At 42.2% G+C, this 12,914-nt stretch overlaps 1 protein-coding gene across 1 annotated transcript in view; it reads left to right on the forward strand.

Annotated features, from left to right (window-relative positions):
* The window catches only part of DNAH9 (dynein axonemal heavy chain 9), a 338,319-nt gene that overhangs the window by 63,692 nt on the left and 261,713 nt on the right, over positions 1–12,914 (forward strand). The window contains 2 exon segments of the mRNA XM_078066359.1: positions 9,371–9,593; positions 10,190–10,356. Coding sequence (XP_077922485.1) covers positions 9,371–9,593; positions 10,190–10,356 — 390 coding nt within the window.

Genomic DNA, 12,914 nt, shown 5'->3' on the forward strand with positions numbered 1-12,914 from the left:
TTTGTTCTTTTTCTAACCCCTTTAGGTGTAAGGTTGTTTGAGTTTTTCCTTTCTTCTTGAGGTAGGCCGATATTGCTATAAAATTCCCTCTTAGAACAGCTTTTGCTGTATCCCAAAGATTGTGGACCATTGTGTTTTCATTTTCATTTATCTTCATGGATTTTTAGACTTCCTCTTTGATTTCTTGGTTGACCCATTCATTGTTTAGTAGCATGTTATTTAACCTCCATGTATTTCTGCCCTTTCCAGACTTTTTTCTTGTGGTTGATTTCTAATTTCATCGCGTTGTAGTCGGAAAAGATGCATGAAATGACTTTGATCTTGTGTTTACTTAGACTTGTTTTGTTCCCTAATATGTGATCTATTCTGGAGAATGTTCCATGTGCACTTGAAAAGAATGTGTATTCTGTTTTAGGATGAAATGTTCTGACTATGTCTGTTAAATCTACCTGATCCAATGTGTCATTCAAAGCCACTGTTTCTTTGTTGATGTTGTTCGGATAATCTATTGATGGAAGTGGGATGTTAAAGGTCCGTACTATTATTGTATTACTATCAATTATTTCCTCTCTGTTTGTTGTAAACTGCTTTAAGTATTTGGGTGCTCCCATGTTGGGTGCATAAGTATTTATAATTATTATGTCTTCTTGTTGGATTGTCTCCTGAATGATTATCTAATGTCCTTCTTTGTCTTTTTTTACAGTCTTTGTTTTAAAGTCTATTTTGTCCAATATAAGTATTGCTACTTCAGCTTTCTTTTCATATCTATTTGCATGATAAATGCTTCTCCATCCCTTCACTTTCAACGTGCATGTGTCTTTAGGTCTGAAACGAGTCTGTTGGAGGCAGCATATAGATGGGTCTTGTTTTTTTATCCTTTCTGTCACCCTATGCCTTTTGATTGGAGCATTTAGCCCATTGACATTGAAAGTAATTATTGATAGTTATGTACTTATCACCATTTTGTTACTTATTTTATGGCTGTTTTTGTAGTTCTTTGTTTCTTTTCTTGTTCTCTTCTCTATTGATAAGTGGGCTTTCTTTAATGATATACTTGGATTCCTTTCTCTTCATTTTTTGCATATCTGTTACTGGTTTTTGATTTGTGGTTACCGTTAGGTTTGTATATAACATGGTTTGTATATAGCAGTCTATATTAAGTTGGTGGTCACTTAATTTTGAATCCAATCTTTACTCCTCTCTCCTCCACATTTTAGGTATATGGGGTCATACTTCACATCCTTTTATTTTGTGAGTCCCTTGACTGATTTTTACAGATACACTTACTTTTACTGTGTTTGTGCTTCCTACTTTCCTTAGTCTTTCTAATGGTCTTTCCTTTCCACTCAGAGTCCCCTTTAACATTTCTTGTAGGGTCTGTTTAGTGGTCATGAATTCCTTTAAAGCTTGTTTGTTTGAGAAACTGTTTATCTTTCCTTCTATTCTGAATGGCAGCCTTGCTGGATAGAGTATTCTTGCCTGTAGATTTTTTTCCTTTCAGCACTTTGAGGGTATCATTCTACTCTCTTCTGGCCTGCAGAGTTTTTGCTGAAAATCCACTCATAGCCTTATGAGGGTTCCCCTGTATGTAACTGCTTTCTTTTCTCTTGCTGCTTTTAAAATTCTCTCTTTATCACTACTTTTTGCTGTCTTAATTGCTATGTGCCCTGGTGTGAACTTCCTTGGGTTGATTTTGTTGGCAGATCTCTGTGCCTCCTGGATCTGGATTTCTGTTTCCTTCCCCAGATTGGAGTGGTCCTGGCCACTGTATGGGCTGCTTGCACACTGTCAGGCCTGTGGCATCACCTTGTATCGGCCCTGGCCAAGAGCATATTACAGAGGGTAGTAGCCAAAGCACAGCATGGTGGGGGCAGTGCGTTGGGGCAGCCGTGCTAGCAAGTTTTGCACCCTGCCATTCTTCTGTGGGAGGGACTCTGCAGTGCCCAGCCTGAGGAAGGCTGTCCAGAGGGACAGATTGTATGTAGCAGAGCATGGGGGTGGAGTAGTCGTGCTAGCAAGTTAGGTAGCAAGTCCTGCGGGTGCCTATGTGTTTATGCTGGGGGGCAGGAGAGGGAAGTGGCACCTGCCAGTTCCTTTGTTCCTGGAGGAGTTCCCCAGCAATTTCTGTCCCTCTAGAACATGCTCTGAGATTAGTAAATAACTCTCCCTCCTGTATGCCCCAGGCACCTTTCAAAAGGCTGCTTCTCTGCTGTGTCTCCATGGGCTTTATGCTGTGCTGTCTCTTTAAGGGCAGGGGCTCAGTTTCCTCTTGCCCCCCCCCCCCCCGCCCCGCTCTCTCAGAGCCAAGCCCACTGATTTTTTAAAATTCCAGTTTTTTTTTTTTTAAGATTTTATTTATTTATTTGAGAGAGAGAATGAGAGAGAGAGAGAGCATGAGAGGGGGGAGGGTCAGAGCTCAGAGAAGCAGACTCCCCGTCGCGCAGGGAGCCAGACTTGGGACTCGATCCCGGGACTCCAGGATTGTGACCTGAGCTGAAGGCAGTCGTTTAACCAACTGAGCCACCCAGGCGCCCTAAAATTCCAGGTTTTGAGTCCCACTGGTTGTAAGAACTTAGAACATTCTGCCCCTCTTGTTTTCAAAGCCAAATGTTATGGGAATTCGTTTTCCCTGTGTGGGCTCCCTCGTGTAGGGGGTCTGTTTCTCTCCCTTCTCTGTGCCCTCGGTTGTTTCCCTCCCATGGCTGGTTGGGCAAGTTCATTTAGTTCTGACCTTGTCTCCACCCTTCCTGCCCTCTTTGATGTGGCCTCTTCTCTACGTTTAGTTGTGGGGTTTATTCTGCTAGCCTTCAGGTGGTTTCTGATGTGAGTGTTACCTAGTTGTATCCATGGGATGAGGTGAGACTAGGGCCCTCCTACTCCACCATCTTCCTGGGAAGTCCTTCCAGTTATATTTTGTTATGAATTTTTAACAATTGCATTGTGGTCAGAGAAGGTGATGTATATAATAGGCTTCTGAAATTTATTGAAGTTTGCTTTACACTGCACAGTATGGTCAATTTTTATAAATGTTCTGTGCACATTTGAAGAGAATGTGTATTCTATAACTGCTGGGGGTTGGAATGTTCTGTGCAGGACTATTTGATCAAACTTGTTGTTTTATTCAAATCCACTGTATCCTCACTGCCTTTTTTTTGTCTGCTTAGTTTATTAATTATTGAAATAGTTGTACTAAAAATCTTCCACTTTGGGGCACCTCAGTGGCTCAGTTAGTTAAGTGTCCAACTCTTGATCTCAGCTCAGGTCTTGATCTCAGGGTCATGAGTTCAAGCCCTGTGTTGGGCTCCATGCTGGGCGTGGAGCCTACTTAAAACAAAAAGCTTAAATAAAACCTTGCACTTTGATGGTAGATTGTCAATTTCACCTTGTAATTCTGTCCCTTTTTGCTTCATATATTTTAAGGTTATGTTAAATGAACATACAGAGTTTGACTTTTTATATCTTCCTGGCAAATTAGAACTTTCAGCCACATATAAAAATCTTCTTTATTACTAGCTATATTTCTTATATTAAAGTCTGTTTTGTCTTATATTAATATAATGAAACCAATTTCCTTTGTATGATATTAGCTTGGTGTCTCTCATTTTATCCTTTGGCTTTTAATCTTTCTGTGCCTTTATATTAGGAGAGTTTTTTTTTAATAATCGGCATAGAACTGAATGTTTTATTCACCTTAATATGTGTCTTTTTTTTATAACAGGTTTTTTTATTATTATGTTAATCACCATACATTACATCATTAGTTTTTGTTGTAGTGTTCCATGATTCATTGTTTGCGCATAGCACCCAGTGCTCCATGCAGAACGTGACCTCTTTAATACCCATCACCAGGCTAACACATCCCCCCACCCCCCTCCCCTTTAGAACCCTCAGATTGTTTCTTAGAGTCCATCGTCTCTCATGGTTCATCTCTCCCTCCAATTTCCCCCCCTTCATTCTTCCCTTCCTGCTATCTTCTTCTTTTTTTTTTTTAACATAAAATATATTATTTGTTTCAGAGGTACAGGTCTGTGATTCAACAGTCTTACACAATTCACAGCACTTACCATAGCACATACCCTCCCCAGTGTCTATCACCCAGCCACCCCATCCCTCCCACCCCCCACCACTCCAGCAATCCTCAGTTTGTTTCCTGAGATTAAGAATTCCTCATATCAGTGAGGTCATATGATACATGTCTTTCTCTGATTGACTTATTTCGCTCAGCATAATACCCGCCAGTTCCATCCACGTCATTGCAAATGGCAATATGTGTCTTTTAACTTGGGGATTTTGTTCATTAATATCTATTCTGCTACCGTTTTATTATATACTTTCTATTCTTTTTTTTCTTCCTTTCCTTGCCTCCTTTTGGGTTGAATTTGGGGTTTTTTTATTCCATTTTCTTCCCTTCTGCTAATTTAGATGTTATATGATCCATGTCTACTGTTCTAATGGTTACCATAGCTATTTTAATAAGCATCCTTAAAAGGAATAAATTTGTCAGTTTTGTTACTCTCCTCACAATCAATACAAAGACTTTAGAATAGTTTGATCTCAACTGTTCATTCATCAAATGATATTCTCTTTCCCAGTGATTTCAGTTGTTCTCTTATTTATTTATAAACACCACAAATTCCACTTCATTTTATACACTCAATGTTTATTTATTTAAATTCAATTAAATTTACTAACATTTTTGCTATTGCCTCTTTCTACATTACAGACCAGCTCCCTGAGTTATGTTCATTAGAAGTTCCATTATTTTAAGAGTCTATTGGTGAAACTCTCATTCTTTCTTTGTCTGAAAAGGCAGGTGTTTTCCCCTTGTACTTGAAAAAAAATGGTTTTGTAGAAGGGAGAGTTCTAGGATAACAGCTGTTTTCTGTGAGTTTATTGAAGGCATTATTCCTCTGTGTCTTGGCTGCCATTTTGGCTTCTGAGCAGTCAGCCATCAGTCTGGGTTTTGGGGGGATTTTTGTTTTTTGTTTGGTTTGGTCGAAATCTGCCTTTGCTCTGAAGCTAATCAGCTAATTTTAAGATTTTTTATTTTTGGTGAAGTTATCAGTATGAAGTACCTTAAGGGTTTCTTTTTTTTTAAGATTTTATTTATTTGAGGGAGGGAGAGAGAGAGAGACAAAAAAGTGCACGAACAGAGTGGAGGGGCAGAGGGAGAAGGAGAAGCAGACTCCCCGCTGAGCAGGGAGTCCGACATGGGGCTCCATCCTAGGACCCTGAGATCCTGATCTGAGCCAAAGGCAGATGCTTCACGGACTGAGCCACCCAGGCGCCCCCCCCCCCCCCCCCCGCTTTAAGGGTTTGTTTATATTAATTCCACCTGGAATTTGTTGGGTTTTCTTGAACTCACATTGTCTTTCAGCAGCTCAAGAAAATTCTCAGCCAGGATCTCGGAGATTGCTTCTTGCCCATCCTCTCTACTGGTTTCTTCTGACCTCTTAGGAAACTTAACGTGAGATTTTTTTCACCATTGTCCACATATTTTAACAGTTTCAGAGTTTACATCTGTCTGTCTGCACTGCAGTTTGGATAACTTTTCCAATTTTATCACCCAGCTGTCTGATTCGCTCAGCTTTGTTTAAGTCTCCTGGTTAATCCATTTATTGAGCTTTAAATTTTAATGAATACATTCTAGTTTTAGGCTTTCTATTTGGTTATTTTATTTTATTTATTTTTAAAAAAGATTTTATTTATTTATTTATTAGAGAGTGAAAGAGCACAGGCAGGGGGAGCAACTGAGGCAGAGGGAGAAGCAGACTCCCCGCCAAGCTGGGAGGCCAACGTGGGACTTGATCCCAGGACTCTGAAATCACGACCCAAGCCAAAGGCAGATGCTTAACCAACTAAGCCACCCAGGCGCCCTATTTGGTTATTTTATAATTTTGCTTGTTCATTTTTGTATTCTCTTGTTCTTTGCTCAAATATTGAGGCCTCTCCTTTATTTACTCATTTTTTAAGTCTTAGAGTATGTTCATTAGAGGATGATCTTAAGACAACTTGTGATTTGTCAATTTAAAAATGTTTTGTTTCTCCATGCCATAGATTAAAGTTAACATAAAGACCTACCAAAAATTATTAGCTTCTTTCTCCTGGAATTGCCCATCAGTATAGCACAGTATGATCATTTTTGAATTGCTAAAACACATTTATTAAAGGCTTTTGCTGTGCTTCTCTTCACAGAGTAATGCCATCACAGCCCATAGTTTTCAGTAAGTTTTGTCGCTTCTCAGAATCCACCTGCTCAGAAAGCAAAGGTCCATGCAGGATCACAGATTCTGAGTATATTTGGAGAGCCTCTGAAATTGCCTCTATTCCTGACTCAGGCAATGCTGAATTTATATTTGAACCTACAGTTGGGTCAGGGACAGTGCCTGTGACCTACTGAGACTGTGAGAGCCTATTTAGGTTTCTGAAGGGTGATTCCTAAAGAGAGCATTTCTGTCTAAACTGGTATATTGTGCTCAGAAGGTTGAAGTTATTTTTCTTAATCAGTCTTGAATTGGTGTCTGAAGGCACTTCTTCCTGCCACATGGGTCACAAACAATTAAGCAAGGCACTTAAACAGGAACTCGTTTTTAAAAATACATGAAATATTGCTATTTTATATTCTGAATTCCAACATTTGAAATCTTTGCAGGTTTCATTTCACTGCTTCTGCGGGCTCCTACTCATGGTGCCTTTTTTCCTTGTGTATTTTATGACTTTGGAGGGTAAATATCACGTTCCTTGGAATTTGTGAATATCTGTGGGAATCCTTTGGGGATTGGAGTCTAGTCTGCATCCCTCCATCTGTTTCTGCCTGTCATCGAGGGACTCTTCCAACCCCAGACCACTTGCATTTCAACATGCAGTGTTCCACCTAGTGCCCAGGCTAAGGCAGGACGTTTCCATACTTGCCCTTTCTGTGTAGTGGATTTGTTTCTTGTTCACCCTTATGGTGTCTCAACTCTACGTGCAGCTTCCTGCCAGCCTCCTCACCTTGTATGGGCCCCAGGCTGCATCACTGGTTCCCCATCCCCACATCCCACGAGGCAATCAAAATAGCAGCTTACTCTGGGGTTCAGTAGAAACCATCACAGAAAGACCACTTTGACCCTTGCTTAGTGCTTGGTTCAGCCTCCCGAAGTTCCTTCATTTTGTGCCACTTTAGCAATGCATTTTTAAATGATGTTGAAATATATGTTTAAGCATTTTCATGGGTTCAGTGGAAGGGTTATTTATCCATATTATTGTGTGTGTCATACAGCTAGACACAGAAGTCTCCAGCTTCTTCTCTGGCTTCCTCCGCAGTTAGGCTTTTCCCAGACCACTCCACCAAAACCACTCTCATCGAGATCACCAGTGATGGTCGCATGGCTGAATCCTGTGGTGACGATCATCTTCGTCTTACTCGTACCCCTCAGCAGGATTTGGCATGGCTGATTATTCCATCTTTCCCAAACAGCTTCTCCCCGTGGCTTTCAGGATACCTCACCTTTGTGGTTTTGCTTCTGACTCACTGGACCCATCTTTTTGGTCTCTGGTCTCTTTGGCTGGGCTCATCTCTTCTAGATATTAGCATTCCTGAAAACTCAATTCTGAACTTGCTATCTACAGTCCTATTCCAGGTGATATATAACCCAACATTTTAATGCATCTGTGTGCCCATAACTACCCAGTTGATGTTTTCAGTCTCCTCTCTCCAGAACTCGACACTTCCATTCAGCTGACTGATAGGTACCTCCCCTAGGTGTCTGGTGTCTGTCAGCCATCTCACACATAATATATTTTAAACTTATTCCTCTTCCACCTTCTCCCTCCAAAAAACCCGGTCTTCCCCAGTTCTTCCCCGTATCTTTACATGGCATTGTCACTGACCCCATTGCCAGGAGTTAATGATTTCTCTCATCCCCTCACGTCTCTCCCCCAATCCATCAATGGTTCTTATAGTGTCTCCCTGTGAAATTATCTGGAACCTGACCACTCCTCATGTCCACCTTCCAGGCCAAAGTCACCATCATCATCTTCTGTCACCTGGACAACCATTAGGGTCCCTAAATGCCCTCCTGGTTTCCATTCTTGTCTCCCCACCTCCAATGCCACCACCGTCATCATCATCTCCCCCAGCTACAGATCTTTGGAAAATATGTCAAATCATGCCATTCTCCTATTCAGAATGCTCATGCTTAGAATAAAATCTGGACTCCTTACCCTGGTGAGCAAGACCCTGTGGTGTCTGGCCCCTGTTGATTCTCTCACCTCTCCTCTCTCTCTGCTTCCTCCTATTCCTCTTACGCTTCTGCCCCCTTTCCCTGAAACATGTTAGACTGAATCCAGGCTCAGTGACTTTACTCACGCTGTTCCCTGTACCTCAAAATCTCTTCTCCCCTTTCTTTCTGTGGCTCACTCCATCCCATAATTTCCATTTCTGCTCAGATATCACCTCAGTAGAAAGACCTTCACTGACCACTCCATAGAAAATAGAACTATCCATAGTCTCTATCCCCTTATAGCATTCAACACCATGTGAAACCATACAATTTATTTCATCGATTTGTTTCCTATTTATTTTTCCCATTAGAATTTATACTTCATAAGGGCAGAGCCTTTGTTTCATTTATCATTCTCTCCTCAGAACCTGGAAGCATGGTTGGGCTCAAATATATATTGATATATCTCGTTTTATGTAATAGATGCTCAATAAATATTTTTGAAATAAAGACTGAATGTCACTTCACTCCCACAATAACCCGTGAGACAGAAATGATTTTCCCAATCATATAGGTGAGGAGACTGAGACTCAGAGGTGTTAAGTGTTAAATGAGTTGGCCGTGGTTACACCTCTAGTAAGTGTCCAAATTAAACCCAAGTGTGGTATCACTTTAGAGGCCATAATATTTTATTTTCAATTTTTTGTAATTTTTTTCTGAAGTTCACTTTGAAATAATGTCAGACTTGCCAAAAGAAGTTGCAAAAATAGTACAGAGTTCCCTTGTACCTTCACAGAGCTTTCTCAAATGATACCATCTTGTATAACCATAATGCAGTTATCAAAACCAGAAAGCTAATATGGGTGGAGAGCTAGTGGCTGATGAACAGACCTTATTCACATTTCGCCAGTTGTCCCACTAATGTGTCCTATCTCCTGAGTCTCGTCCAGCATGGAGGTCTCTGTCTTTCACCCCTGTGACTGTTCCAAAGAGGACCATATTCTCACTGTCAGGGTCGAATCTATGCAGAGTGCTGGACACTATGGAAGTTTTCCATAGTAATAGCTGTTATTGTTGGGGAAATAAATAAATAAATAAATAAATAAACCTTCCTTTTGAGGAGTGGAAGGGGAAATGTTTCTTCACATTCTGTTTGTTTTGCTTAGCTTGGCCGACCTTGAAGTGTTTATAAAAAATAGTGAGAGCGGCATGCTCAAGAAAGTTGAAAAAGGAGACTCCGAAGGATTGGTCGAGGTCATGGGACACCTTATGGCTGTGAAAGAACGACAGAGCAGCACCGATGAGATGTTTGAGCCCTTAAAGCAGACGATTGAATTGCTGAAGACCTATGAACAGGAATTGCCCGAAATGGTGTTTAAGCAGCTGGAGGTCAGTACAAAGTTTGTTTTCCGAATAAAAGAAATAGAGGGAAAGTTTCTGACCTTCAGAGTGGGGTGAGGTGGGTTGAGGTAAACGAGAAATGGGGCTTGGTGAGGACCCAAGGCTCGTGTTTTGGAACTGTGTGATGGATGTGTGCTCTCTAGCACATTCTGGAAACTCCATAAATATGAAGCAGCGCAATGCTGGAGATAGATGGGAGAATTGACGTGGATGAAGTATTTTTGGGTTTTTTTTGGGGGGGTGGTTGGTGAGCCAAGTTTTTGATTCAGAGAAAAAAAGCAAGCCTGAAAAACGTTAAGATGGACTAAGGCGATGTGAGGCATAAAAGAAAATAATCAAGCACTCTGAGAAAATACAGAAAAGGGCATGGGTTACCCGGTTAGAGGTGGATGGCGGGAAGGAGGCCGTAGCCAGGCAAGCAGGCGACTGGGAGCGACGGGTCAGGGGAAGGGAGAGCATGATGTCATGGCGTCACACCATAGCCTTGTAGTGGACCCGGAGACATCTGGGTGCCATCCAGCGTCAGGTCTGCGGGCGAGGGGGAGCACAGTGTGGGTCTGACCACATGGAGGTCATCTTCGCAGGAGCTGCCTGAGAAGTGGAACAACGTGAAAAAGATGGCTGTCACCGTGAGGCAGCAGGTAGCGCCACTGCAGGTGAATGAAGTGGCCGTCCTCCGCCAGAGGTGCTCAGCCTTTGACCTTGAACAACAGCAGTTCCGGGAGCAGTTCCGCAGGGAAGCCCCCTTCAGGTATGTACCACTCCTCTCTTCTCAACATGGTAATCTTTGGGTAACCGAGGGTCTTTCGGTTGAGTTATTGAATTCTTTTAGCAGATGAAGACTAGTTAAGTCTTCCTTCCCACTTGGGTCTATTGGTTCGAACCTGGTGCTAACATGGGCAGGGTCCCATCATGGCCTGGACGAGACGACCAAAGATTGCACAAACACCGTGCCTTAAAAACAAAAGTCTAGAAACTCTGTGTCTTCAGGTTTGTCAAGGGACTGTATGTGATCAAATCACAAGGTTTTTGACAAAGCTGTTTGTATTCTAAATTCTCACAGACTCGTGTTCTTTTGGTTTAAAAAAGTGGCTGGTAGAATTTGAAAATAGTTCTGGAAGGCACTTTGGAAGCCTAAGGGAAGGATTTGAGGTGATGGATTTCTCTCTCTCTCTGCTTAGTACTGCTCAGACCCATCCCCACTTGTGATAAGGGGTCTTTACTTAAGACAATGATGGGACCAGGTAGCATCATTCAGATGAGTCCACATTGCATGTCCGCGCACGTGCGCATGCACACACGCACATGAGTTTAGCGCGAATCCTTCGTTGGTGGAGAAGTAAGTGTACCAGCGGTCTGCACTTGGTCCACTGCTCAGTGTCAGGGGCTCCAAGCAGAACAAGCTGGTTCTCAGTGTCCTGTGTCTGCTGATGTGTCAGCTGAGATGGGCCTCTCCCTCACTCCAGCTCCATGACTTGCTTTCGGCTTCCCTAGCTGACCTTCCTACTGGCTCTCCACTACAGTTTAGGACAGACAAGTTTGGAAGGCTCCAAACTGGAAAACGCCCTATGTAAGAAGTGACAGACCTTTTAATTGCCAGGGTTACTTACCCATAGAAAACAATATTACATGGGGAGACAATGCATTAAAGCCACAAACGAAGCCAAAAACTAACTCTGTGCTTTAGTTCTCTCATCTGTAAAATGGGGTTAATCGTAGGATCCACCTCATAAGGTTGTTGATAGAATGAAAGAAGTAATTTTTGCAAGTGTGTACCATAGTATCTGGCACGAGGATGACCAACCATCCCGGTTTTCACTTGGTGGCTCTGGTTTTAGCACTGAAAGTCACCCTTCCAGGGAAGCCCCTCTGTTTCAGACAAACTGGAACAGTTGGTCACCCAACATGGCAGACAGGAAGGACCTACCTGTTCTTGTTATTCACTCACCAAACATTTATTAAGCAGCTCCTGTTTCCCAATTACTGTACTTGGGGCCGGAGAGAACAACAGGAGTGCGTTGAGAGGCAGGGCAGGACAGATGGGTAAACTCTGCATAAGATGGACATGTGTATGACATGAGGCTCTAAGGCAGTGCACTGCCATGTTGGCTGCAAACTACAATCACCTGGGGAGCTTCTAGGATTTCCAGTGTCCGGTCTGCCTTGCAGACCAACTAAATCAGATTCTCTGGGGACAAGACCTGGCATCAGTGGTTTGTAAAGCTCCTCAGGTGATTCCAGTGTGCAGCCAAGTTTGAGACTTGCTGCCCTAGGGGGAAGTCACTGGTTCCCTTTTAAACAATCATGCCAGGGTATGTAATTCCAAGTGAGTCTGTATCCCTCTAGAAAAATCGCCTTCAGAGCTATGCCCTTGTTCCAAGGAAATATCTGTTGCTCTAAACATTGGCGAAACTCCTTCTGGGACTGTTCTTTCAGAGTCTGAGACATATTCTCTGGACTCTCCTTCGGACATGCAATTGAGTTTTTGAAACTCAGCATCAATCATGCAGGGCCAAAGCTGGTGAGGGAGGTGGGTTATCGAGCTGAGTAATACTGCTTAGTGGCAACAGTCCCACCAACAGCAACAGCCATGAAAGCAATGACATGAATATCTTTACATCAACTGTCCCTTAAAATTTTTTTCAAAAAAGGAACTCCAGAGATATTTGGGGAAATATTTTCCCAAAAGGTCTTCTGATAACTGCTTGAAAGCAAACAACACCCATTTGCTGGTGTGATTTTGTGTGTCCGTTGGAAACATGGTATCCCTCCTTCATAGTTATATCCTGTATGTGTATTGATCAGCTGGTGGTGTTTTTTTAATGTGATAGCTGCGTTGTTTTTTCTTTCTTAGCACTTGTATCTGCTGGCTGGGAGGATATTGCTTCTCTTAGCTGGGTTTTCCAAATTTGCATCTGTTAATTTGACATGCAGATGAATCTTTGCAAGAGAATACTTTGAAAAGAACTGCTCACAGCAGCGTGGAAAGGCAAACATTACTTCAATTGTGATGTGTTTCTCTTCTTGTCAAGAAAACATCAGGACTAGAGCAGAATTGTGGATTTAGTGCTGAAGGGAGTCTTAGTGGGAATCAACTCATGCCTCGTTTTGTTTCTTAGTTTGGTGTATGTGAATGTGTGTGCTTGACATTTTAAGGCACTGTGTGGCAAAGGATTTTAATTCTGGTTCCTTCCCTTTAAGATCATTTATGAATTTCTAAAATGCAGACCCTGGCACATTCCTCTGTGAGTGCAAGTTTCTGTTCCTGATTAGATTGCAGGTGAAGCTCACGTTGATCTTGTCTTTGAG

The sequence above is a fragment of the Halichoerus grypus genome, chromosome 2 (assembly GCF_964656455.1).
Source record: "Halichoerus grypus chromosome 2, mHalGry1.hap1.1, whole genome shotgun sequence".
NCBI classification, from domain to species: domain Eukaryota; kingdom Metazoa; phylum Chordata; class Mammalia; order Carnivora; family Phocidae; genus Halichoerus; species Halichoerus grypus.